The following is a 26,776-nucleotide window of genomic DNA, read 5'->3' as shown; positions in this document are numbered from 1 at the left end:
TTGCTTCAGTCTCCCAAGTAGCTATAACTATAGGCACCCGCCACCAGGCCCAGTTAGTTTTTTCTATTTTTAGTAGAAACAGGAGTCTCACTCTTGCTCAGGCTGGTCTTGAACTCCTGAGCTCAAGCAATCCACCTGCCTCAGGCTCCCAGAGTGCTAGGATTACAGATGTAAGGCATCACATCACACCCAATTATTTCTTTGATGGGTCAAAGAAATCAATTATTTCTTTGGTGTTGTATCTAAAAAGTCATCACCTCTTTTTGAAGTTTTATGGTTTTGTGTCTTTCAGTTAGGTCTACTTTGTGACCTAATTTTTAATTTTTGTGAAAGCTATAAGCTATATGTCTAGGTTGATTTTTTTTTTTGAGACAAAGTCTCACTCTATTGCCCTAGGTAGAATGTCGTGGCATCACAGCTCACAGCAACCTCAAACTCTTGGGTTCAAGCAATCCTCTTGCCTCGGCCTCCCCAGTAGCTGGGACTACTGGTGCCTTCCACAATGTCCAGCTAGTTTTTCTATTTTTAGTAATGACAGGGTCTTGCTCTTGCTCAGACTGATCTGGAACTCCTGAGTTCAAGAAATCCACCCACCTTGGCCTCCCAGAGTGCTAGTCTTAATTATTAATGTCTTAGCAGTGGGAATAGAAGTGCTCCCAGAAAGGCAGGGTGAAGCAAAGGAAGGTGACTTGGCCACTAATTACTGTGATCTTAGGATGATCCATTGTCTCCTCTGAGCCTTTCTCTTCATTAGCAACCTGATAATAATGGAGCTGTTCTGAAGACTAATTGAAAAAATATATATATTCATTGCTTGGCACATAGCGGCTCAGTGGATATATTTTGAGTCAGAATCTTTTCTATGAATATAGACTGTGAGCCAATTATTTGATCTACTTTAATCTTCATATAACCCTTCCCACATGTGATTCCACTAGAGATCCCAAGGCAGAGAGGGGAAATAAGCCTGAATGAAGGTTAGTTACATATATCAGACACCAAGGTCACCTCCTTCTAGCTCAGTTATTTCTGACCACCAAGACCTGGAGGCCATTGTCTTTTCCATTGTTTTCCTGCCAGTTTCCTTAGCCACCTCCAGCCTTCACACATACTGTTTCCTCTGCCTGGAACCCACTCTTGGCCTGTAAAGTGTCCAAAGGAGAGGAATCTGGGTTCAATATTTACTTTGGATTTGGATCAAGAGCTCCACAGAGGATCGTGTAGATTCAAAGCAGCTGCAAGGGTAAGTCTGGGCAGTTCTCCTGGGACCATTCTTTTCCTGGGGGGACTAGCTGGGAGGCATCCAGTGCTTGAACAGGCAGCGAGTGCAGAGGAAGAAGAGAAGGCTGTCAACTCAGATCCTGTCAGAGAACCGCCCCTTGTTTCCCAATGTGTCTTATACCACATGCAGGGATGTTTCCTTTTCCTTCGCTGGAATCTATACCCTTAGAATTTGGAAAGTTGCTAAGTGGACACTTAACTGTTTCCTGGATTTTGATATTTATTTACCAGTGTGAGCTGTAATTTAGTATTTATTTATTTGTTTATTTATTATTTGAGTCAGAATCTCACTCTGTTGCCCTGGGGGTAGAGTGTTGTGGCATCATAGCTCCCAACAACCTCAAACTCTCAGTCTCAAAGTGATCTTCTTGCCTCAGATTCTCCAGTAGCTGGAACTACAGGTGCCCACAACAGCATCTGGCTAGTTTTTCTATTTTTAGTAGAACTGGAGTCTACCTCTTGCTCAGGCTGGTCTTGAAGTCCTGAGCTCAAGCAATGCAGTCACCTTGGCCTCTCAGAGTGCTAAGATACAGGCATGAGTCACTACACCTGGCCTGTTTATTTATTTTTTAGAGTAGTCTCTCTGTGTCACCTAGGCTGTGATTGCACCTCACTACAACCTCGAACTCCTAGGCTCAAGTGATCCTCTTGCCTCAGCTTCCTGAACGTCTGGGACTACAGGCACACATCACCAAACCCAGCTCTTTTTTTTTTTTTTTCAGACGCAAGGTCTTGCTATGTTGCTCAGGCTGGTCTTGGACTCTCTAGCCTTAAGAGTTTCTCCAGCAGCTTCCCCCAGAGTGCTGCGATTATAAGCATGAGGCACCATGCCCAGTCAAAAGCTGAAATTGAATTAGCCTGAAGCACACGCCAGGCAGGCACTATGCTGGGTATTTTATAAGCATTCGATCTCCTTAAAAAGTTGAGCTCACAGAAGCAGAGACCAGAATGGTAGTTGCCATCACAGACCAACAGTGGTTGTCTGGGGGTCAGGTGGGGTGGAGGAAATGTTGATCAAAGGGTACAAACTTTCACTTACAAGATAAATAAGTTCTGAGGAATTGAGTGTATGCATGGTGACTATAGTTAATAATACTGTATCATATACTTGAAATTTGCTAAGACGGTATTCTCACCACACACAAAAAATGTAACTAGGTAAGGTGATGAAAGTGTTAATTAGCTTGACTGTGGTAATCATTTCACAATGTTTAAGTATATCAAATCATTACTGATAGGGCTGAATGTAGGGACCTGCCCAAATAGAAGCGTTCCTCCCAGGAAGGAAGGAATGTGCAAATCCCTACCCCTCTGAACTCTTGTATTCCCATCCGCCTTAACCCTCGTGCGACTTCTTTTTCGAACTCACCCCACTCACACCTGAGTGAAATAAAGGCCATTTTCGGTCCTTAAGCTCTCGATTACATTCTATTAAATGTATGTATTTATTTATATTTTACAAACAAGATCTCTGTCACTCAGGCTCAATGAGTGGCACGATCGTAGCTTATTGCAACCTTGAACTCCTGAGCTGATGCAATCCTCCTGCCTCCTGAGTAGCTGCACCACCGCCATGCCTGGCTATGTACACATTAAATCTATACAATGTTTGTCAACTATATCCCAATAAAGCCAAAAAAACTTTTAAAAAAAGAAAGCTATAACCAAGGTATTACACTCTCATTTTATTAAAAGAATAGGCTTAGAGGAGAGCGGGAGGAGGGTTGGTGTGCTCTCATCTAAGGAGCATAATGTAAGGGTGTATAGCACACCTCCTGGGTGAGGAGTACAACTGCAGCAGGGATTTTGCCTAACAAATGCAAGCATTGTAACCTAATGGTTTGTATCTCTCTCTCTCTCTCTCTACATATATATTATATATATATATATATATATATATATATTTTTTTTTTTTTTTTTTTTTTTACAGTTTTTGGCCAGGGCTGGGTTTGAACCGGCCACCTCTGGCATACTGGGCCAGCGCCCTACCCCTTTGAGCCACAGGCACCGCCCTTGTATCCTCACATTAATCCGAAATTAAAAAAAAAAAAAAAGAACAAGGTAGAAAATTTAGGTGACTTGTAAAAGGCCGCACAGACTGAAGTCCAGGTCTGTCAGACAACTGTTTTTTTTGTTGTTGAGATTTAATAAATTAATTATTGTTGAAGGATAATTAATTATTAATTATCAATTAATAATTAATTTATCAAGAATATAGTGACTTAGTTCAACGTAAGCATTTCACTTTGTATATCAAAGCAGTACACTGAACTCCATAAATGCATCAAGGTACAAAGTTGTGATTGAAGAAAAAATAATAAATTACAAAAAATAGTGACTATGATGTCAACTTGACAATATTAGAATGTAGGGGTTTCTTTGTTTTGTTTTGTTTTGTTTTCGAAACAGAGTCTCACTTTGTCACCCTCAGTAGAATGCCATGGCATCATAGCTCACAGTAAACTCAAACTCATTGGGCTCAAGAGGTCCTCTTGTCTCAGCCTCCCGAGTAGCTGGGACTATAGGCACCCACCACAACACCCAGCTAGTTTTTCCATTTTTAGTAGAGATGGGGTCTTGCTCTTGCTCTTGGTAGAATGTATTTAAAGAGAGTTTATTTGAGTGCAAAGGTGGAGGACTGCAGCCCAGACACACTTCTAAGTTGCCCTAGGGATTGCTCCAGAGAACAAAAGAGAGGCTCAGGTTTTTAAAGAAAAGAAAGGACTAATCAGGAAAGGGGGTGATTATAAAAGTTGTTCTTCAGGAATTCTCATTAGTTTACAGAAATAACATCGACTACTGATTGGCTGTATGTTGTTGAGCTACAGGGTATATGGCATTTTATGGCTACTTGGCTTCAGTAGTCTAGAACCCACATAGTAGGTGCTTTAAGAGGGAATTATTTAGCTCAAGGGACTACTTGACTACTGTTATATTTTAAATGCCTGGAAGGGCCTGTTTTTTCATATTTTTTGTGTTTTGGTTTTCGTTTTTTGAGGCAGAGTCTCACTCTGTTGCCCAAACTAGAGTGCGATGGCAGCCGCCTAGCTCATAGCAGGGTCAAACTCCTGGGTTCAAGTGATCCTCTTGCCTCAGCCTCCCAAGTATCTGGGACTACAGGCATGCACCACCATGTCCTGCTATTTTTTTTTTCCTATTTTTAGTAGAGACAGGGGTCTCACTCTTATTCAGGCTAGTCTCAAACTCCTGAACTCAAGGGATCCTCGAACCTTGGCCTCCCAGAGTGCTAGAACTACAGACATGATCCACTGTGTGGGGCCAGGGCCTGATAATTTAAAGGGGCTCCTCACATTACCTAGAAAACAGGGATTATTTTCTTTCTGATTTAGTAGTTTGGTGCCACTGCCTTGATTCAAGCTAAGGCACCAGCAGTTTTAGACATCACTGCTTTGCACCATTAATGTAAATGCCCAAATAGTGAAAGAGGCAAATAGTGCCTTAATACCCTGTTTCCCCGAAAATAAGACAGTCTTAATCTTCTGTAGAGACGGCAGTCTTACTATTGCTCAGGTTGGTCTTAAACTCCTGGGCTCAAATGATCCTACCACATCACCTTCCCAAAGTGATAGGATTACAGGCGTGAGTCAGGGTGCCTGGATTACTTCTTAGGCTGGGTTCTAGCCCAACCAGGAATGAATCAAATCAAGCTTGTTGATCTATTGCAATGAGGGAGACCACCCAACAGAGGAAATATGGGGCTCTGACCAAACAAAGGGAAAGGGTATTAAAGGATTTGGGGGAAGAGTGGAGTTAGGTGAAGTATAAACAAAGCAGTGTTTTGATAGGCTCAAAGCACCATAGGGCTGTGTGTGAAGGGTCAACTTCAGATCTGAACAGCAGAAGTGGACCCAGAGTGCTATTTCTTTTTTTTTTTTTTTTTTTTTTTGAGATAGAGCCTCAAGCTGTCTCCCTGGGTAGAGTACCGTGACATCACAGCTCACAGTAATCTCAAACTCCTGGGTTCAAGCGATTCTCCTGCCTCCGCCTCCCAAGCAGCTGGGCCACAGGTGTCCACCACAACCGAGGCTATTTTTTTGGTTGCAGCTGTCATTGTTGTTTGGTAGGCCCGGCCTGGATTCGAACCTGCCAGCTCAGGTGTATGTGGCTGGCGCCTTAGCAGCTTGAGCCACAGGTGCCGAGCCACCAGAGTGCTATTTCCTTGGAAATTACACAGTTAAGAGAAATGCAGAAAGTGGAATCCAGAAACTCCTTATCTGAGCTGCTTCTCTGTGTCAAAGTGACTTAACTCTTCTAGGCAATAGTGAGATGTTTTGTTCTAACTAATTTGATTTCAAATAGCAAAATTCTGATAGTTTCTCATTTTAGAGGGAAAAAAGGAAATGTCAGTAGAGAAGTAATTGTCACTTACATGTCACAATAGCATGGTTATTGGGACACTTTACGGCTATTGTTGTGGGGGCTTAATGTAGCCCCCACATCAATCTTCCATCCCCTTTTCCTTCTCTCCTAAGATAAAAAACACAAAGGACCTAGTTATCCCCTCCCCCAAAAGAAATTGGCACCAAGGACGCTAACTGACCAAAGCCCTCCAGGCAAACTATAGAATTTGCCCACCCACTTTGGCCCTATATAAAAGGGGTCTCTAACTGTCCCTGGATGCAGCCGCCATCTTTGCCCTGCCCAGGCTGGTCGCCATCCCCTTACAATAAACCTGACTTAAATTTCTTCACTCCTGGTCTCATCTCTGGGCACCCCCCCCCCCATTTTACTTTTTAGCTGTGGCATACATGACCTTGGTAGAAATAATGTTTTCCTGTTAATGTTGCAGCTGGCTTTATCTATGCCTATTAGCCATTAACCCAGTCTAATGCCAGGACAGGAAGAATTTACTTTCTTGTTCCAGGATGGTTTTCACTTTCTCAGCTATAGTTTCCCAAATAGAAATTCTTTCATCTTAGCTCAAGCTCACAGCAACCTCAAACTTGTGGGTTTAAGTGATTCTCTTGTCTCATCCTCCCAAGTAGCTGGAACTACAGGCACCTGCCACAACACCCGGCTATTTTTAGAGACGGGGTCTAACTCTTGCTCAGGCTGGTCTCAAACTCCCGAGCTCAGGCAATCCACCTGCCTCAGCCTCCCAGAGTTCTAAGATTACAGGTGTGAGCCACCGTGCCTGGTCCCCAAATAAAATTCTGATCTAACCGATTTGATCATTTTTCTTTTCCACTTTCCCCTGTCACATAACCAAAAACAGGTCAAACCCTCTCTGATCAGTCACTCTATTTCTAATACCTAAGGAAAATGCACTTTTATTCTACTTCCTACTCCCCTACACCCGGTGCTGAGTTCTTTACTGTGGTGCTCTCCCAACCTTGGGATCAGAGGTGATCCTCTGGAAGGATATTGCTGCTTCTCACCAGAGGCTGATGATAGGAAAACCCTCTGCCATGGCCACCTCCTTCAGGCTTCCCTCCTGGAATAGCAAGATCCATAATGGCCATTACCCACCACAGACAGAGGTGGGGGTGTGGGGGGAAATCAGGGCAGTTCCATCCAGGACCAAGGTGGCTCCATTGCACACACCCCACTATGGCTCCCCTGAAGGTCTGAATCCACACAATTCTGCACAAGTTGAGTCCCTGGCTGGCCTCTCACCTTCCCCAGAACCTCTAAGTGTTCTCCCCCCTCTAGCCACGCTCAGACTTCCAGCACTGGACTTATTTTAAGTTTTCAAATAACTGCCGTAAACAGAGGCACATCTTTATATTTGTGTATGTCAAGAGCTTAGCATGTAATAAGTCAGGCAGGAAGATAGTTTATGTTGAAAGAATGAAACTTGGCAATTCGCCATAAAAAATAATTGCAATAAAATCTTATTTGGGAATGATTAGAGAGAAGTGTTTTTTTTTTTTTAGAGAGACAGAGTCTCACCTTATCGCCTTCGGTAGAGTGCCGTGGCGTTACATAGCTCACAGCAACCTCCAAATCCTTGGGCTTAGGCCATTCTCTTGACTCAGCCTCTCAAGTAGCTGGGACTACAGGCGCCCGCCACAACGCCCGGCTATTTTTTTTGTTGTTGTTGCAGTTTGGCCGGGTTTGAACCCGCCACCCTCGGCATATGGGGCCGGCGCCTTACCCACTGAGCCACAGGCGCCGCCCAGAAAGAAGTGTTTTAAGGTCATAATATCTTTACAAGTTGAGTGGGAAGGGAGCTGTTAAAACAATCCTGTCCAACCCTCTCATCTCACACAGGAGGAGCTATTTCTTTTTTTTTTTTTTGTAGAGACAGAGTCTCACTTTACTGCCCTCGGTAGTAGAGTGCCGTGGCGTCACACGGCTCACAGCAACCTCTTGGGCTTATGTGATTCTCTTGCCTCAGCCTCCCGAGCAGCTGGGACTACAGGCGCCCGCCACAACGCCCGGCTACTTTTTTGTTGTTGCAGTTTGGCCGGGGCTGGGTTTGAACCCACCACCCTCAGCATATGGGGCCGGCGCCCTACTCACTGAGCCACAGGCACCGCCCAGGAGGAGCTATTTCAAACTCAAGAGGTTGACCAGCCGAAGTGGCATAGCCATCACTAGTTAACTCATATACATGGATTCTACTGTGGGGCTGGGTAGATGTGAACTCCTTTGTTATCTCTCCTCTTTGCAGAGACATTTTTTCTTTTTTCTTTTTTTTTACAGAGACAGAGTCTCACTTTATTGCCCTTGGTAGAGTGCTGTGCCATCACAGCTCACAGCAACCTCCAACTCCTGGGCTTAGGCGATTCTCTTGCCTCAGCCTCCCCAGTAGGTGGGACCACAGGTGCCCGCCACAATGCCTGGCTATTTTTTTGTTGCAGTTTGGCCGGGCCGGGTTTGAACCCGCCACCCTGGGTATATGGGGTCAGCGTCCTAGTCACTGAGCCACAGGTGCCGCCCAACATTTTTTCTTAAGGTTTCTTCTTGGTCTTGGCAAGCAGTCCTGCTTCCCGGGGCTTTGTGATTCAGACGTTTCTTTAACTTGTTTTGTTTTGTGGAAACTGGCCAATCTGGTCTGGGTCCAGCCAGGACTTGTTAGAGAACAGCTGACTTCTGCAATCCTGCTCATGTGACCTCTGCAGCTGCAACTCCCTTTTCCGATCCTTGTCCCGGGCCATGGTGGGGCTTCCAGGGGCTCCTTTCATGAGGAGCGTCAGGTAGGCACCCTGGCCCGCTGATCCACCACTGGAACAGCTAGGGGAACACCAGGCAGGCGCGGTCAGGCAGACCTCGGCAGATCACTGCCAGGCCCTCTGTGCTGGTCCAGGGCTCTTTAAGCAATGGGGACAGCCCCCGTCCTGCCCTTGTCCCCTACCTCTAGGAAGGCTGCTCTGCCCTTCCTTCCTCTGTTCTTTGGCCTTCTTTCCCCCTCAGCAACAGACCTTTTCCCCTTTCTCTCTGCTGACTTAGCAGTGCTCTGCGGGCGTGGAGGATTAATCAGTGACAGGAAGCTGCATTTTCTTGGAGCAGTGACCAGTTGTGGTCAGAAGAGCCTCTGTTAAGGCCAGTCCCAGGAATCTGCCCATTTCCTGCCCACTGCTCACCCACCTGCTCCTGCCATGGGGCACCTTGGGGCCTTCCTCTTCCTCCTGGGGGCCCTGGGGGCTCTCACTGAGATTTGTGGTGAGTAACCAACCTCTACCCCTTTTCTCTCTCCTCCTGGGTCCTTAGGAGGGAGGACTAGCTTGTGCAGCTCTATCATTATATATCTGGGGAAACTGAGGCTCAGAGGTAGGGGTAGGCTTATCTGCCTTTCAGGGCTCCCACAGCAACTTGGGCTTTAGCTGGACCTCAGTGTTGAGCATGTTGAGCATGTCGCATTGAGAGTGAAGCATCTGACTCCTCACCAGACAAGATCTCCATTCATTCCGTCATTCTGGCCCCATATACCCAGGATGGTGGGTTCAAACCCGGCCCGGCAAACTGCATACACTCACTGACCATGTATTTACTGAGCCCTTTCTGTGGCAGGCCCAGTGTTCAGCTTCAGGGAAAGAACAAATAGTAAGACAGGTCCAATCCCTACCCTCCTAAAGCTTATGTTCTAATGAAGGGGACAGACAAAAGAAATCAAGTGACAGATGGGACTACCATGAGTGCTGTAAAAGGAAGCCAACCAGGAGCCACTGATTCAGGGAGGCAGGTTTAGGGAAGGATTTCTGAGCACCAGGAAGCCATGTGTGAGCTGAATCCCAAAGGAGGAAAAGGAGCTGGTGAGGAAAGGAGTGGGGCCAAGCATTCCTGGCAGTGGGCAGGGAGCATGCAGGGCCTGTCTGCTCCAGCTCAGGGTCCCACAGCTGCACCCCAGGGGGCCTCTTGGAATCTCTCAGGCCCTGTGAGTCTGAGTGCACAGTCTCAGAGCCACTCATGCAGGGAGCAGAAGGCAGGCCTCAGGACTCCGGGCTGCCCACCCCTCCTCTTCCTTCCTTGCACTCCGCACTCAGGGTTACTTTCTACAATATGCCTTCATCACTGTGCTCTCTTGTAATCCTAGGGAAATCCTAAGAGGCAGGTATGTTCGTGTCCAGTGTCGGATATTGAAGAAGGCAAGGGTTGGAAGGGCCAGATAACCTGCCTCAGGTGTTCCAGCTTTACCACAGCTTTGTCAAACTTAGTTCTTGGAACGCCAGGCTGGGGTCTTCCCTGGGCACCAGAAGCTTGTGGCCTGTGTTCTGCAGGTGCAGTCTGACCCCGTTGCCAGGGCTCTTGGTTCTTGTCTTCAGCCAGCCAGAGCTTTCCCTCCTGTGGACCTGGCTGACCCAGTCCTCAGTCTTGAATAGTTAGCCTGTTAGACCCCACAAGAACCCTTTTGCCTTAGGGTCTGGAGAACCTTGAACAGGGGCTTCAGGTGCAGCTCACTACTGCTGAGTCACTGAATCATCTAGTCTCATTTCCTCACCTGTGAAATAAGTTAGGACTTCTTCCCTGCCCTCCTCCTTGGTGTAGTGCGAGGGAGAATCTCATGACATCTGCTTTCCCAGCTTAAGTTCTGTATGGTTGTAAAATTGCTGGGGGTCACTGCACTAACACTAATGCAAGTTGGGCTCCCATGTTCCTGAATGTCACAGCCACCTGGTCCTCAGCTGGCAGGCCTAGGTCTGTGGGGCCTAACTTGCCCAAGCCCACTTTTATTACTCTGGGTGAATCTGCCTGGCTCCTTCCTGCATTGTAGTTATCAGCCTCCCTTTATAGCTGTTACTCTTCTTATCACTTCTGACCCTGTGCTGACTCATCATGCCAAAGGTCAGAACCCAGGATGAGGGCAGGGGGCTCCCTTGTCAGTTTGAAGAAGAGGGAGAGGAAGGGAGAGGTGAGATGGGACAGATGCTGAGAGAGACCCAGACAGCCTCAGAGAGAATGAAAGAGAGAGAGACCTGGAGAAACAAAGACAGACAAAAAGAAAGACTGTGAGCTGGGTGCAATGGCTCATACCTATAATCCCAGCACCTTGGGAGGCTGAGGTGGGAGGATAGCTTGAGGTGAGGAGTTTGACACCAGCCTGGGCAATAGAGCAAGACTCTCATCTGTAAAAGAGATTTTTAAATTTAGTCAGGCATAGTAGCATGCACCTATAGTCTCAGCTGCTTGGGAGCCTGAGGCAGGAGGATTGCTGGAGCCTAGGAGATCAAGGCGGTAGTGAGCTATGATCACACTACTGAACTCTAGCCTGGGCTACAGAGAAGACCCTATCTCTGGGGCAAAAAAAAAAAAAAAGCAAAGCTCTGAGTGCAACAAAAGGAAAAGAGAAGCAAACCCTGAATCTCTCTTAATTAATACCTGGTGAACCAGCCATGTGTTCTGGATTATGTAGGGTTTCATGGAAGTCGATGGTCACCTTACAGCAATAGGTATCTGTGACTTTGGGGAAACCTGGAGAGAGATGAGGCTGTGCTCCAGGAATGCTTTTCTTCATGTCAAGAGGGCTAGGAGGCAGGTGAAGGCACTGCAGTAGTTCCTTTCCTTAGTCCCTGGGGATGTGGCACCGTGAAGGCCACCACTGGGCAGCTGGAGCCAGGCAGTAAATTGCAACAAAGAGCTCAAAGTGCTTCTGAGGCAACCTACCCTAAGCTGCCCAGTGCTGAGCTCAGGTCCCACCCCCAAAGCAAGGCAGGCAGCTGGCAGCTGGAGTTGGGAAACACCTGTGAAGCTTCTGCTTCCAGAATTATTTCAGCATTGGCTCCACACACCTTAAAGTCAATTCCAGAACACACAAATAAATGGCTGCAAGCTGGGACTCCTTTCTTTTCTTTTGAGACAGAGTCTCTTCATATTGCCCTCGGTAGAGTTCATTGGCATTACCATAGTTCACTGGGACCTTAAACTCCTGGGCTCAAGTGATTTTCCTGACTCAGCCCCCCAAGTAGCTGAGACTATAGGCTTACACCATCATGACCAGATAATTCTTTCCAAATGTGGGGCCTGGCTCCTGTTCAGGCTGGTCTTCAACTCCTAAGCTCAAGCAATCCTCCCACCTCAGCTGCCAAGAGCGTTAGGATTATAGGCATAGCCTTGTGACTGTTTTCTAAGAGCTCACCTCACATCTCAGGCCCTCTTCGCTAAAACAGATGGGGGAGAAAAGTGTTATTTTGAGATCTGTATGGAGAATGTGTCACCAGGCAGCCCCAGTTAACCAGTTAGCAGTCTGCTGTGATTGAAAATCAGATGTGTAGTACGTTCTGCATGTGGGCTGAAGTTTTTTTTTGTTTTTGTTTGTTTTTTTGTTTTGTTTTTTTGAGACAGAGCCTCAAGCTGTCGCCCGGTAGACTGCTGTGGCATCACAGCTCACAGCAACCTCCAATTCCTGAGCTTAAACAATTCTCCTGCCTCTGTCTCCCAAGTAGCTGGTACTATAGGTACCCACCACAACGCTCGGCTATTTTTTGGTTGCAGCTGTCATTGTTGTTTGGCAGGCCCAGGCTGGATTCGAACCCGCCAGCTCGAGTGTATATGGCTGGTGCCCTAGCCTCTTGAGCCACAGAGCACCAAGCCTGGGCTAAAGTTTTTGTAAAGGCGTAGAACACATCCAGCAGGACGCAGAAGAGCAGAGGCTTTCTTTTTCTTTTTCTTTCTTTCTTTTTTTTTTTTAGAGACAGAGTCATTTTGTCGCCCTTAGTATAGTGCCATGGCATCACAGCTCACAGCAACCTCCAGCTCTTGAGCTTAGGCGATTCTCTTGCCTCAGCCTCCCAAGTAGCTGGGGACTACAGGTGCCCGCCACAACTCCTGGCTATTTTTTGTTGCAGTTCGGCAGGGGCCAGGTTCAAACCTGCCACCCTTGGTATACGGGTATACGGTATATAGGCCGGCGCCCTACTCACTGAGCCACAAGCGCTGCTCCAAGAGCAGAGGCTTTCTACTCACTTGGGTCTGTCCTTGGCTTTGCAGGCTCATTAAGACACAACACAATTCTGAACTTCTGTTTCTCCTTCTGTGCAAAGCAGTAGCTACATCACAGGATTGGCGCTAGGACCAAGTGAGATTGGACGCAGTGCCTGGGGCACACCCTACAGCCTGGCATCCAGTTTCTCTGTCACCCTATGGGTGGAGTGGTTGCCTGGCAACAGCATCCTCTGCCCTCAGCCTACCACCTCTCCCTGGCTTACTCCAGTCACTCTTTTGGGATACCTGCAATGCTATTCATTCCACTACCTTTCAGTATGGCTGCATTTCCTAGGGCAAGTGGGTGAACACTGGATGAGGTAGGGGTAGAGATGTGTATTCCCTGAGTAAGGTCCAGGGAAAGTCCAAGCAATTCCCTGCTGGTGGCTGAGCCTGCAACCTCACTTGAATCATTTTCTTTCCTAAGAAATACCAGAGGTGGACAGCCAGCTAGTAGCGAAGTTGGGCCAGCATCTCTTGCCTTGGATGGACCAGCTCTCCCTGGAGCACCTGAACCCCAGCATCTATGTGGGCCTGCGCCTCTCCAGCCTGCAGGCTGGGTTCAAGGAGGACCTCTACTTACACAGCCTCAAGCTCGATTATCAGCAGTGCCTCCTAGGGTACTGCCATGCTATCTCTTCTTTCCCCATGTCATCCTAAGGGACATGAGACCTGGATTCCGGTTTGGGTCTGTCTGCTTCATTGGCAGGCCTTGGGCAAATTTCGTCTCCTCTGGGCCTATCTCCGTCTAGCAGCAGTTCTCAACCTGTGGGTTGTGACCCCTTTGTAACAACAAAAATACATCATGCATATCAGATATTTACATTACGATTCATAACAGTAGCAAAATTGCAGTTGTGAAGTAGCAATGAAAATAATTTTACAGTTGGGGGTCACCACAACATGAGGAACTATATCAAAGGGTCGTGGCATTAGGAAGGTTGAGAACCACTGATCTAAAGAATGAATGGGTTGGTTGGACTAGATCAGAGATGCTAACACAGGACTCTCTTTCTGATATTGTCCCCACCTGTGTCTGAAGCAGACATCACTAATGTATGACCATTCTCTTTCATGTTGAGCCCATAAGCCTTCCAAAGGGCGTTAAGGAGAGGGCTGTTCTGGGGTTTAAGTGAGAGGTAGAGAATCAAGGGTAGTCTATGGAGTCCCTCTAGCTTAGATTCTCTCTCAGAAGTGGATACAGGGTAGGGAGAGGAAAGAAAGGGATAGTGTGTAGTCAAAGCACGATTGCAATGGTAGGGCAGGCATAGGTGATTTGCATGCAAGAGCCCTTAGCAGTTATCCTTGAGTTTAATCTTTCATATTTATTCAATATTTGTGTCATACACCTTACACCAACACAGCTAACACACCTACTTTCAGCAGTTCTAGCAGTTTCCAATTGTTAGGATTTCCCACTTTGTGATGTTGGTGGGAGGTGCCCCCTACACCCCCCCTCCAGCCAGGCTTACCCAGGTGACACTTTCTCACAATGGTTTTGTTAACTGGCCTTGTCCTAGGTCTGGCTCCAGTGATGACAACAGTGACTGTCAGCCCAAGCCTTCCATGGGCCAGCTGGCTCTCTACTTGCTTGCTCTCAGGGCTAACTGCGAGTTTGCTGGGGGCCGCAAGGGAGACAGGCTGGTCTCACAGCTCAAGCGGTTCCTAGAAGATGAGAAGAGGGCCATTGGTGAGGGGATACCATCTTTTGGGAGTGGGGGGACAGCTGGGAGGGTTCATCAGATGACGTTCTCTGGTGAGAATTCTGCCCACCTCATTCACTATCCAGCTAGAGGTTTGGCCCTGCTCCAGTAGCATGCTTGATCCAGTCTTTCCTGCACTCCACAAGCACTCTGTTGACAAGTCCTGATTCTCAGCCACCAAGATTGACCTAACTATCTACCTTCTGGGACAACTAACCACACAGACTCCTTATTACTTACTTCTTAGTCTCTGCTAACTTTCTTGCTTCCCAACTTGACCCAGCATACAACAGGCAAAGAGCCTTTTCAATATAAATTCGATCTTGTTAGCACTGCATAAACCCTGTGGGGAACCTTACTGATCTCTACACAATCCTCAGGCCTGGCCGGTCTGCCCTTCCCCTTTCCCTGTCTCCAGGTTCTGCTCACCCCGTCTCTGGCCCTCACCCTTATTTGCCCTTCCTGAGCTCTGACCACATAGCCTGCTCTCAGCTCTCAAGCCGGGGCCCTCGTACATGTTCCCTCTATCTGGACTGGTTTCCCCTTCCTCCCTTCTCGTTCACTCCTCTGACTCTGCCTCTGGCACCCAACATCACTTCCTGAGGAACCCTCCCCTGACTTCCCAGCTACCCAGAGACCTCTATTAGATGGCTCCATAACCTCCCTCATTCCACCTGTCAGTTATAATCGCACTCTTTGTGAGCGAGAGTTCATCACAGCCAAGGCTCCATGTGCACATAGTGCCTGGCTGGTGTCCCCTACTCCTTCGTCCAAGCACAGCATCTAGCATGTGGTGAGGCCTCAGTAAGTATGGGTTAAAGAATGATGGATCCCGTGACCCAAAGGAGGGTGCTGAGAAGTGCAGGCAACAGAGGCCTGGGTGCTGGTGGGGCTGGTTCCTGGGAGGGGGCACAGAGGCACCCCCTCAGGCCCTACCTCTTGTCTTTCTCCCCCCACAGGGCACAATCACCAGGGCCACCCCCACACCAACTACTACCAGTATGGCCTGAGCATCCTGGCTCTGTGTGTCCATCAGAAGCGGGTTCATGACAGTGTGGTGGGCAAGCTCCTGTATGCCGTAGAACATGACCAACATCTCTATCAGGGCCACCTCTCTGTGGGTGAGTGGGCCAGACCCTGCGAGGCCCGCACTGAAGGGCTCCATGCCCTGGACCTCTGTTCACCTTTCCTTGGGACCGCTCCTTAACAAGTCCTTTAGGAGTGACATAGCAAGGACTCACATGAGGAGTGGCAGCTGTGAACCACCTTTAGAGCTGGACAAGGATCTTGACCCCATCTCCAGCAGGCCCTCATTGTAGAGCCTCCTGGGCAAGTCAGGTGGCCTTTCTGGTTCAGTTTATCCTTTAAAATGACCTCCAGCCGCATCTCAATAAAGGATGCTATGAGTAAAGGGCTTAGCACCATGGCTGGCACAAAGAAAGGACTGAGCTCATAGCTGTGACCTCAGCATTATATGACATAGAGAGCCTGAGACCTGGACCTGCTTTCTCACCGAGTGACCTTGGGCCTCCATTTCCATTTCTTATCCTTATGATTCAAGGTTTCTTCTAGGCTGGGCATTCATGAGTGAATGTCTTATAGGTTAGAGGCAGGATGTGGTAGATTAGGGGTTAGGTGTCCAGAGAGAGGAAGGCAGCAGGGCCCCTGCCAGTAGGGAATTTGTCTGCCTCAGAGGCTTGTAGGAAAAGCACTGTGGACACGGTAAAATCAGCTGGGTGGGGGGGAAGGTTTTGAAAACTTCAGGGCCCCGGCAGCTCCCTGTACCAATGAAATCAGACTGTCGAGGGGTGGACCCAGCATCGGTTGGTTTAAAACTCCAATGTGCATCCAGTTTGGGAACAAGTGTTGTGGGTTATGTCCTCTTGGGCCTCTCTCCTCTGGTCTTTCTCCCTGACCTCTAACCCCCAAGGAATGGAGTGACCCAGTCAACCAGTTTCCCCAGGACTAAGTGGTTTCTTGGGACATAGGACTTTCAGTGTCTAGACCAGGAGAGTCCTAGGCAAAGTGGGCTGAGTTGGGGCCCCTTGCTGATTTAACCATGTCATTCCCTTTTTTTGAACCCTCTGGTGGCTGCCTGTTGACCCCAAGGGCCTAACCTGTGAGGCCCTGCCTGGCCTGGCCCCCATGGCTCCCAGCCCATTACAGGTCCCTTCCCCACAGACACAGCAGCCATGGCAGCCTTGGCCTTCACCTGTCTGGAGCGTTCCAACTTCAACCCCGATCAGAGACTACGGATCTCTATGGCCATTGGAACAGTGCGAGAGAAGATACTGAGGGCCCAGACTCCAGAGGGCCATTTTGGGAATGTCTACAGCACCCCGCTGGCACTTCAGGTGTGAAAGAGACCCTGGAGCTATAGTGTCCCTGGGGGGTAGTGAGGGCTACACCAGTCAGGGGCTGGAAGAACTAGCTCCTCCCTGCTGGCTAACCCATCTCTGCTCTTGTCCCCACTCTGTCAACAGATGCTGATGACCTCCCCCATGCCTGGGGCGGAGCTGGGCACAGCATGCAGCAAGGCAGGGGCTGCTCTGTTGGCCAGCCTGCAGGGTGGAGCCTTCCAGAATGCTCTCGTGATTTCCCAGCTGTTGCCTGTCCTAAACCGCAAGACATATGTGGATCTCATCTTCCCAGACTGCCTGACACCACGAGGTAGCTGAGCCCTTCACGTGGGCACAACCCTTTATAATCTGCTGAGTGCTCATTGATGTCTGCATGTCTCAGTGAGGGGAGGGTTGCTTGGTCTCAATTTGCTGAGTCAGCATGAGTTTATGGTCACCACTTCTAGAAGTTCACAGTGTGGGGAGGAAGATACCAACTGGAGAGCTCCGAGTGGGCCCCTTGTGTGGTACCCAGTACAGAAATGTTTGAGTGAATGAATGAATGAATGGGGAGAGACACGTTACAGTTAACTCTGATCCAACATGATGAACCCCAGTAGAAGATGAATGAGGGCTTCATCTGGGAGAGGGGCTTGAAGAGGTGAGTGGGATTTGTCAGTGGAGAAGGGAGAGCAGAGCCAAGAGGAGACAATAAGAACAATGGCATGGGGCGGCGCCTGTGGCTCAGTCGGTAAGGCGCCGGCCCCATATACCGAGGGTGGCGGGTTCAAGCCCGGCCCCGGCCAAACTGCAACCAAAAAAATAGCCGGGCGTTGTGGCGGGCGCCTGTAGTCCCAGCCACTCGGGAGGCTGAGGCAAGAGAATCGCTTAAGCCCGGGAGTTGGAGGTTGCTGTGAGCTGTGTGAGGCCACGGCACTCTACCAAGGGCCATAAAGTGAGACTCTGTCTCTACAAAAAAAAAAAAAAAAAGAACAATGGCATGGAGAGGTGCACAGAACTTGGGGGACTTAAGGCAAATGGTCCTGCAGAAGAGTGGGGTCTTAGGGAATGAACAGGAATGGCAGGCAGATGAATGAAAAGGAGAGGGCATTGTCAGAGGCAACAAGGGAATGATATGAACAAATGCATGATTTAGAAAGAGCCCTCTGGGGTGCTATGTGGAAGATAGATAGGAGCAGAGGCAGAGAAACCAGTGAGGGGCCTGACTTTGGGTGGGCCACAGTCATGAGTAGATGTTGGGCTTGAGGAGTAGGGAGGCTGGGATGGCAGCCAGTTTTCAGCCAAGCAAGTGCTGGTGGCATTGACTGAGATGAGAACACGAGATGGAGGTCTAGTGGCCACAGTGTCAGTGAGAGAAGACAGGAGGACTAACGTCCAGGCGCCCCCTCCTCACTCCAGCTGCCCCTTCCTTTCTCCTCTCACAGCCATGTTGGAACCAGCTACAGAGATCCCAGCACAGACCCTAGTCCCAGAGATGATCAGTGTCACGCTGAAGGTTCTCAGCCTCATACTACCATATGAACAATCCATCTCAGTCCCTAAGGGGTCCTCCTTGGAAGATGTCCTGAAGAAGGCCCACGAGCAAGGAGGATTCATGTGAGACCCCCACTCCCAGCCCTCACCTGAAACAGGGTCATGAAAGGGACAACGGATGGAACCAAGGGTTCCACTGGCCCAGCTGCTTCTTCCCCCTTCTCTACTCCTTTCTTGCCCACACTGTCATGGGAACAGGGAGGTATGGGCCAGAATTGCCAGTAGGGGAACAGGCTCTGGAAGTAGAGCCCCCTGATTAGAATCCCAACTCTGCTGCTCTCCAACAAGGGACCCAGACCAGTTCTTTATCCACATCTCAGTGAGGACACCAACTCTGCCCCCTCCTCACAGGCCAACTCCAGGACTTCAGGAGTTAGTGTATATAGAGACAGTGGTAGGCCAAGCAAGGTGGCTCACACCAGTAATCCTGGCACTCTGGGAGGCCAAGGCAGGTGGATCGCTTGAGCTCAGGAGTTTAAAACCAGCCTAAGCAAGAGCAAGATTCTGTCTCTTCTAAAAATAGGAAAACTGGCTTAGCACCTGTAGCACAGTGGTTACGGCGCTGGCTACATGCACCGAGGCTGGTAGGTTTGAACCCAGCCTGGGCCAGCTAAACAACAATGACAACTGCAACAAAAAATAGCCGGGTGTTGTGGTAGGCACCTGTAGTCCCACCTACTTGGAAGGCTGAGGCAAGAGAATTGCCTCAAACTCACCAAGAGTTTGAGGTTGCTGTGAGCTGTGATATCACATGACTCTACCAGAGGTGACATAGTGAAACTCTGTCTCAAAAATAAAATAAAAATAGAAAAACTAGCCAGGTATGGCAGTGAGTGACTCTAGTCCCAGCTACTTGGGAAGCTGAGGCAAGAGGATCACTTGAGCCCAAGAATTTGAGGTTGCTGTGAGCTGTGACACCACCGTGGTACTCTATCCAGGGCAGCAGAGTGAACTCTGTCAAAAGAAAAGAAAGATGGTGGCACATGCTTTTTATATGGAGGGTTCAGCACATAGTAAGTGCTCCATACAGGTTTGCTTTATTCAGAATAGGAACTTTTATTACCAAGTACTCTTGGCCCAATCCTGTTATGAAGTACCCTGAGGCAGTGGGACAGTGTAAAACTTGCTTCTCACCTTGAGATTAGACAAGTCTGAGGCAGGGCATGTCTGGAGTGCTGCCCCATGCCTTGCCAGGCCCTGTCCGTGCCTAAATAAGCAGAACGTGATTCTCTTGTTACCGATGAGTAATCTGGCTCAGAGAACTGAGCATCTTCCCCTGGGTTACACAGACCCAAAACTTTTCCCCTAGAATGATGTGCCTTGGTCTGAAAGAGCCCCAGTGTTTGTCCCCAACCGGAGTTCCCAGAGAACAGTATCCTGCACCCAGGAAAGGCCCACGGCTAGTACCTTGGGGTCATCTGGACCAGGAAGTCTCAGACCAGAGATATATGCAATGACTCCTTCAAAGAACAAAAATTCTCCAAGACCCCAAGTTAAGTTCCTTCTTCTATAATGACTTAGATGTGTGTTGTATGTTTACTAAATACAAAGTCCCTTCTCTTTCTAGCTTTAGACAGTTATAAATTCTAAACAACTGCAAATGAAAGGGGCAATGGACAGAAAAATACAAGACCCAATAACATTCATATAAAGACTGTCTGTGGAGGTACAGGCCTAGGTAGCTGCCAAGCACCAGGTGAGCCCTGAGCTTTAGCACTCCATCTGGCAGCCATTGAGCCTGACTGCACTTCCCTCTGGCCTCTGGGCACTTCATTTACTATGAAAGCCACCTTCTTTGTCTTTCTGGTCACCTGTAGTGCACAGAGTAACACCTCTAGGCACTGACATAGTCACGGAGAACCACACACAGGCTGAGTACCTTTGGCAGGGCTCAGTCCTGCATATGTGGAGATTACTCGGAAGTTACAGATATGCGTGTTTGGTCATTGTCGTCATAGCGAAAACGAATAGAACTTAACGTTTTTATGCAGAGTTCAAGGACCTCTGGGAAGACATCATGAATACCAGTCTGAGAAATAATTCCCTTCATTAGTGCCGATGGGAGTCAGGCAGGAAGGCTGCATTGGAGATCTGTGAGTGCACAGCAGAGAAAGCTAAACTGTAAAGAGAGACAGACAGGTGGAGAAAAGTGGCCCCAAACAGAATTGAGGAATGGAAAAGCCTTCTCCGGGACATTCCCTAAAACAATACTTTTCCTTTGTCTAAGTCACCCTAAGGGGGTTTCTTTTTCTTAAAGCTAGAAAAGTCCCTCCCTCTCTAAGACTGAAACCATGGATAACATAGCATCCCAGAGGGCTCTTTCTAGAATGAACATTTGCTCACATAACATCCCCATTACCTTGACTGTCTCTTCTTTTTTTTGTTTTTCTGCCTGCCACCACTCCTGCTCATTCTCCCAGACCTCACTCTTCTGCAAGACTCCTTCCCTAAAATTCCCCCAACTTCTGGGGGCCTTTGTGAACCTCTGGGCCTTTGTTCTTGCCCCCTCCTCTCGGCTCTGCCCCCTCTTCTCCCTTCTCCATTAGCAAATCTCACTTACCTCTTCAAGCCCCTGTCCCAGAGGAAGCCCTGATTCATGCTGCTTCTTCCTTTTGGAAGGAGGAAGGCCATGACCCATGAAGAGGATGCCTTGGGCAGTGGCATCCAGACAGGTTGGAGAAAGGCAAAGTTGGAGGCAAGGAGCTCAAGGAAGGGGGAGTGTGGATAAGGAGACTCTTGGTGGCCAAGGCCAGAAATCAAATGCCAGCCCTCTCCACAACAGAGAGTATGGAATGTGCAGAGTCAAAGGGAAGAATGAGCACCTGGCCCCAAGGAGAGGGGAAATGCCGCTGAGCCATGGAGACCCAGGGCCACCCCCAGGTGTCTCTGTCTCCCCCTCCCACATCCCTGCATCTCTCTGTACATGGGCTTTGCCCTCTCTCATGGCACATTAGCAGCTTCAAACCCTCACCATCCACAACATTAGCCCCCAGAGAGGGGACAACTGCTACACTGAAAACGTAATAGGTGCCCCTTCCTTGAGGCCATGGTCACAGTCAATGCAGAGAAGATGAAGCCTTGACTGGGCAGTGTCGGGGGCTGGAGAAGAGAGGGGTGAAGGTAAGACCCACAAACTCGTGGTGAGATGGTCCAGGAAGGGCGAGGGTAGGATTTTGCTGGTGGCAGTGAGTGCCACTCCCCACCCTTCAGAACAACATTAATTTCTGTCTTCATCTTTCCTTTTGTAGGTATGAAACACAGGCCTCCTTGTCAGGCCCCTACCTAACCTCCGTGATGGGGAACGTGGCTGGGGAACGTGAGTTCTGGCAACTTATCCAACAGCCTAACACCCCCCTGCTCCAAGGTGAGACTAGTGGCCTTCCATTCATACATATGTCCCGCACCCCAACCTTACCCATCTATAAAGCCTCATCAACTCACCCTAGCTTTCCCCTGAAACTTCCGGGCCCACAGCTTCATAAAACCGTTTATGTTCAAAGTTGGATATAATTTATTTAACTGAATTCTTAGTATTTTTATGTAGTTTTATGGAAACTGCAGGAAACTAGATAGGTATAAAAGAAAAAAATTAAAATCACCTATCATTCACCACCTAGAAATAACATCTTTTGGTGTATTTTCTTTTAAAATATATGTTAGGTTTTTTTATCAAATATGGAGATACATTCTGTATCAATGCTATCCAGTGAACACGTGTATAATTTTAAATTGTCTAGTGGATGATATATCTTATTTAACTCCAAATATTCAAAATATTATCACTACAATGTGTAATCAATGTAAAAGTATTAACGACATATTTTTACTTTTTTTTTTTTGGAACTAAGATTTCAAGTGCTCAGTTGCTGCATATGTCTAGTGGCTGGCATATCGGATGCCATAATTCTATACACGGTTTTGCAACTTTTTTTTCATTCTTTTTTTGAGACAGTGTCTCACTAGGTCGCCCTCGGTAAAGTGCCGTGGCATCACAACTCATGGCAACCTCAAACTCCTGGGCTTAAGCGATTCTCCTGCCTCACCCTCCTGAGTAGCTGGTAATATAGGCACCTGCCACAATGCCCTGCTATTTTTTGTTGCAGTTGTCATTGTTGTTCAGCTGGCCCGGGCTGGGTTCGAACCTGCCACCCTCCGTGTATGTGGCTGGTGCCGTGAACCGCTGGGCTACGAGTGCCAAACCTTTTTGTTTTTCATTCTTAATATATTGTAGACATGTTGCCGTGAAGGGATATGTAGGTCTTCCTCTTTCTTTTTAATAGCCACATAGGATATCATCCATTAGGTTGCTTTTGGCTGCAAGTAATAGGAAATACAACACAGACCAGTTTCAACAATATGACATCTACTGATTCATGCGCTCAGAAGTCCAGAGAGAGTGAGGATTTCGGGAGTGTTGTAATTTCAGGGATTTCAAGGCTCCAGCTTTGCTTCCCTGTAACTCCTTTGGGTCTGTGCTGCTCTCTCTCTGGCTTCTTCCTACAGAGAGCACCTTCTCTTTTTTCCTGAGGCTATTTGCTTTTATAATTGAAGAAAAGGAAACTAGGCCTAGCAGTGTTCTCTTGGCACCTCAAAGGCTGAATGGGCCCACATGCCTATTCCTGGGTCCACCCCTGTTGCTGAGAGATTGTTTTAGTTCTGAACCCATCATTGACTAGGGGGAAGGGATATCACGACTGACTTAGACCAATCAGGGCCCAGCCCTGACAGTGGGCTGCTGCATGAGGAGACATGGAGTGGGATGGGTGGGCCAAGGGACCTAAAACCTATGGGACCTTTAGGTATTTCTAGCTTTAGTTCTTATGCTCCCAGCTGTGATAAGCATCCTTGTACATCAGTTCAGTTACCAGACTCTTAAAGGCCATCTGTCTCTACTCTAAGTTCATTTTATACCACCCTGAAGAACTTTTAGGAAGCAGTAACTGTGTGCCAGGCGCTGTGCCATATGCTTTATAGAAAACAGGATTTTTTGAGGGAGGCCAATTCTACCCTTGTTCTGAATAAACTGAGAAATAAAACAAAGGGGCTACAGACGGAGACCCCAAATCTGGCCAGCCCTATTACAGATAAAAACTAGAGGATATAGCTTAGGGAAAGAACCAGGTGGACCCAGCCAGAAAGCAGAGCTGGGCAGTTGAAGCCCCCACTTCCTATCTCTTCCCCACAACCCTAATCCTGCAGGAAGCCCCTTCCCCTAAGAAAAAAAGAGCTTGGGCTGCATATGCCAAAATTCTTCCCAAATTAACCAATTGCATAAATCACTCCTCTCCCTTCTTTGGGCTAGAAAGTGGCTGGGAGTTATAGTAATTGAATTCACTCTTGTCTTGATCCGTTCAGCCTGCTCTAACAAAACACTGTAAACTAGGTAACTTACAAACAACAGAAACTTATTTCTCATAGTTCTGGAGGCTGGGAAATCCAAGATGGGACACTGACAGATTTGGCACCTGGTGAGGGCCTACTTTCTGGCTCATACGTGATGCCTTTCAGCTGTGTCCTCACATGGCAGGAGGGACTTGGGGCAGTGACCCAGGCAGTGGCAGCATTGACTACTATTTCTTGAGTGCCTACTCTCTCTTATAAGGACTGCGCCTTCATGATTCAATCATCTCCCAAAGCCAGTCCCCAACCTCCTACCACCAATACCATCACCTTGGAGATTAGATTTCAGTGTATGAATTTTGAGGGGACACAAACATTCAGATAGTAGCACCTCCACTGAGAGGAAGTACATCAGAATAGCTAGATTCTGTCAGAGGACCCTTTCAACTCCCCTGCAGGTCGCAGTGAGAACATTGCCACTCAGGAAGGCAGTCCAAAGTCACATGCTAAGGAGTGACAGAACTGAGGCTTAAGACCAGTTGTCTTACTAGAGCCTGGATTCTTTCTAGTGAGCAAAGGCTGACTCTTGGGAAACTTCACTCGTGGTTCTGATTCTCCCTCTGGACCACACTGAGTGAGTCCCTCTTCCTGATGGCCCCTTGGATATTATGAAGACAGTGACTCTGCCTGTCAGGTGTTGTCAGGGTTTCTGCTTCCTTTTGCCTAATGTTTGTCATCCAGCATACTGCCTTCACCCCTGCCCTCTGGAGGCTTCCCCACTGAAAGGTGAGCCTGTGGCTGCAGGGACCCTGTAGAAGCTGAATCCCCAGCCTCCTGACTAGCCCTGGGCAGCTCCCAGCTACCGCCACCAAGGACTAAGCAGATCTTACAGGCCCTGGCCTCGGGGTGGGGGTATAGAAGATAAACATGGTGGTGGGACATCCTGCCCAGATAACCCCCCTTCTCAATCTGTTTCTGCAGGTATTGCTGACTATAGACCCAAGGATGGAGAAAACATCGAGCTGAGGCTGGTTCGCTGGTAGCCTCTGGGCACCCTCAACTAGCAGCCTCACACACTCCCTAGGCTTCTCCCCTCCTTCCCGATGTCCCTGGATAAGGCACTTGCATTGCTGCCACCTCCTATGTACTTGGAATAACATCCCCCAGGCTGCCCTGGCTACTGCCCCTGCCAGGGTCCTAAGCACAGCCCATCCTGGAGCAGGGAGCCAAACACCTTCCCTGGGAAGTCCTTCTGCCCATGGTCTGAAGGACATGAAGCATCTTGGACTTCTCAGCAACAGAAGAAGTCTGCAGGCTGTTGGTGTTGTGAGTACCATCTGTTCCTACACGGTCTCTTCACTCAGGGGCTGTGGCCCTGACCTCAGCTCTTCCCTCTGCAGTCAGGGTGGTGGCCCCAGAGCAGGTCATGGCATGGTAGCCAGCAAGGCCTCAGTGGGGCTGCTGCCTCTGATGTAATTAAAGCATTGTCTGTGCACATGCTGCAGTGTCCTGATGCCTCATGCTGGAAAGAGAGTACAGGGGCAGGGAGTGGAGGAGAAGAGGAAATTGCCTGGGGGAGTGACTCAGGCAGTGGCAACATTGACTACTATTTCTTGAGTACCTACTCGCTAGACATTGTCTTGCACAAATCTGTGAGATTGTTGATAATTTTGTTTTTCATATCTGCTTTACATATAAGGAAACTAGGGCAGCGCCTGTGGCTCAGTGGGTAGGGCGCCAGCCCCATATACCGAGGATGGTGGGTTCGAGCCCAGCCCCAGCCAAACTGCAACAAAAACTAGCCAGGCATTGTGGTGTGTGCCTGTAGTCCCAGCTGCTCGGGAGGCTGAGGCAAGAGAGTCACCTAAGCCCAGGAATTGAAGGTTACTGGGAGCTGTGACGCCACGGCACTCTACCAAGGGCGATAAAGTAAGACTCTGTCTCTTAAAAAAAAATACATACACACACATATATATAAGGAAACTAGGGCTCAAAAAGAGAAAGTCACTCCCAAGGTCACAGACTTGGGAGGCAGTGTCAGGCCGGAGACCTGACTTAGGAGACACACAGACCTGGTGTGGGGTGGCCTCCCAGATCCCCCATTAAAATGCTGAAAAGTGGGAGATTCGATGATTGTTATGAGCACATGGTGTGGCCCTGATTCAATTGGAGGCTGGACCTGGGTCTAGACTCTCATTCCATGATTTTCTTTAAGGGAGAGTTGCCCAGGATGTGGGGACCGTACCTCTCAGTGGGGGGCTAGGATCCTAGGCTGCCCTCAGAAGGGCATCATGTCTTGGTGCACGGGACCTGGGAGGAGGTGGTGACACACTTTGGTGATCCTCCAAAGTGGAGATTAAACATGTACTTTTTCCTGGAGTACCAGCTTGAAATATTTAGGGTCTGAGTAGGGAGGGGAAGTAGGTAATTTAAAACATTCTTTTAGGGTAGTGCCTGTTGCTCAGTGGGTAGGCGCTGGCCCCATATACCAAAGGTGGTGGGTTCGAACCCGACCCTGGCCAAACTGCAACCAAAAATAGCCAGGTGTTGTGGCGGGCACCTATAGTCCCAGCTACTTGGGAGGTTGAGGCAAGAGAATCGCCTAAGCCCAGGAGTTGGAGGGTGCTGTGAGCTGAGACGCCCCAGCACTCTACCCAGGGTGATAAAGTGAGACTCTATCTCTAAAAAGAAAAAATAATAATAAAGCATTCTTTTATATTGAAACAAACATGAGGGTATCAGGAAACCAAATGCAAAACTGCCCCACTTTTTTTGTTTTTTGTTTTGTTTTTTTGAGACAGAGTTGCACTCTGTCACCCTGGGAAGAGTGCCATGGCATTATAGCTTTCAGCAACCTCAAACTCTTGGGCTCAAGAGATCCTCTTGCTTCAGCCTCCCAGTTAACTGGGACTATAGGCACCCACCACCACACTTGGCTCAAGAGATGAGGTCTTGAATTCCTGAGCTCAAGGGAGTCTCAAAAGCTGCCATGCCCGACAGAGGAATGTCTGCACCCAGAAACCCCAAGTGCTTGTTCATTTGCCTTCCTTAATCATGGCAAGAGGGACCCGTGGCTCTCCTTAAGCAGCCAGCAGTGCAGGGGTAGAGATTCAGAGGGCAGCAGCTTGCATCTGGTCATACACAGCCTGTAGATGGCAGAGCTGAGATCCTCAG

At 48.5% G+C, this 26,776-nt stretch overlaps 1 protein-coding gene across 3 annotated transcripts; it reads left to right on the top strand.

The window, feature by feature from the left end:
• The first annotated feature begins 8,328 nt into the window (after positions 1 to 8,328).
• On the top strand, positions 8,329 to 25,097 carry TCN2 (transcobalamin 2). 3 transcript variants are annotated; one of them, XM_053586850.1, is made up of 10 exons: positions 8,329 to 8,444; positions 8,701 to 8,910; positions 13,094 to 13,286; positions 14,187 to 14,356; positions 15,329 to 15,490; positions 16,536 to 16,723; positions 16,853 to 17,039; positions 18,154 to 18,325; positions 21,511 to 21,626; positions 24,584 to 25,097. In XM_053586850.1, exons 2-10 carry the CDS (start codon positions 8,847 to 8,849, stop codon positions 24,643 to 24,645), a joined length of 1,314 nt encoding a protein of 437 aa, XP_053442825.1. In that variant the 5' UTR covers positions 8,329 to 8,444; positions 8,701 to 8,846; the 3' UTR covers positions 24,646 to 25,097. The 3 variants fall into 3 exon arrangements, with proteins under 3 accessions (XP_053442825.1, XP_053442828.1, XP_053442827.1); XM_053586853.1 differs by having other exon boundaries at positions 8,330 to 8,444; positions 16,551 to 16,723; XM_053586852.1 differs by having other exon boundaries at positions 8,335 to 8,444; positions 8,698 to 8,910.
• Positions 25,098 to 26,776: the final 1,679 nt, after the last annotated feature.

This window comes from Nycticebus coucang, chromosome 4 (genome assembly GCF_027406575.1).
Source record: "Nycticebus coucang isolate mNycCou1 chromosome 4, mNycCou1.pri, whole genome shotgun sequence".
In the NCBI taxonomy this organism is placed as follows: domain Eukaryota; kingdom Metazoa; phylum Chordata; class Mammalia; order Primates; family Lorisidae; genus Nycticebus; species Nycticebus coucang.
The sequence above is the reverse complement of the archived record's forward strand: the minus strand, read 5'-3'. Positions and strand labels throughout refer to the sequence as shown.

Coding starts and splice junctions, on each gene's coding strand:
- TCN2 (XM_053586850.1), top strand. CDS start 8,847: ATGGGGCACCTTGGGGCCTTCCTCTTCCTCCTGGGGGCCCTGGGGGCT. Junction 8,911..13,093: donor GGCTCTCACTGAGATTTGTG/GTGAGTAACCAA, acceptor TTCTTTCCTAAG/AAATACCAGAGGTGGACAGC. Junction 14,357..15,328: donor AGATGAGAAGAGGGCCATTG/GTGAGGGGATAC, acceptor CTCCCCCCACAG/GGCACAATCACCAGGGCCAC.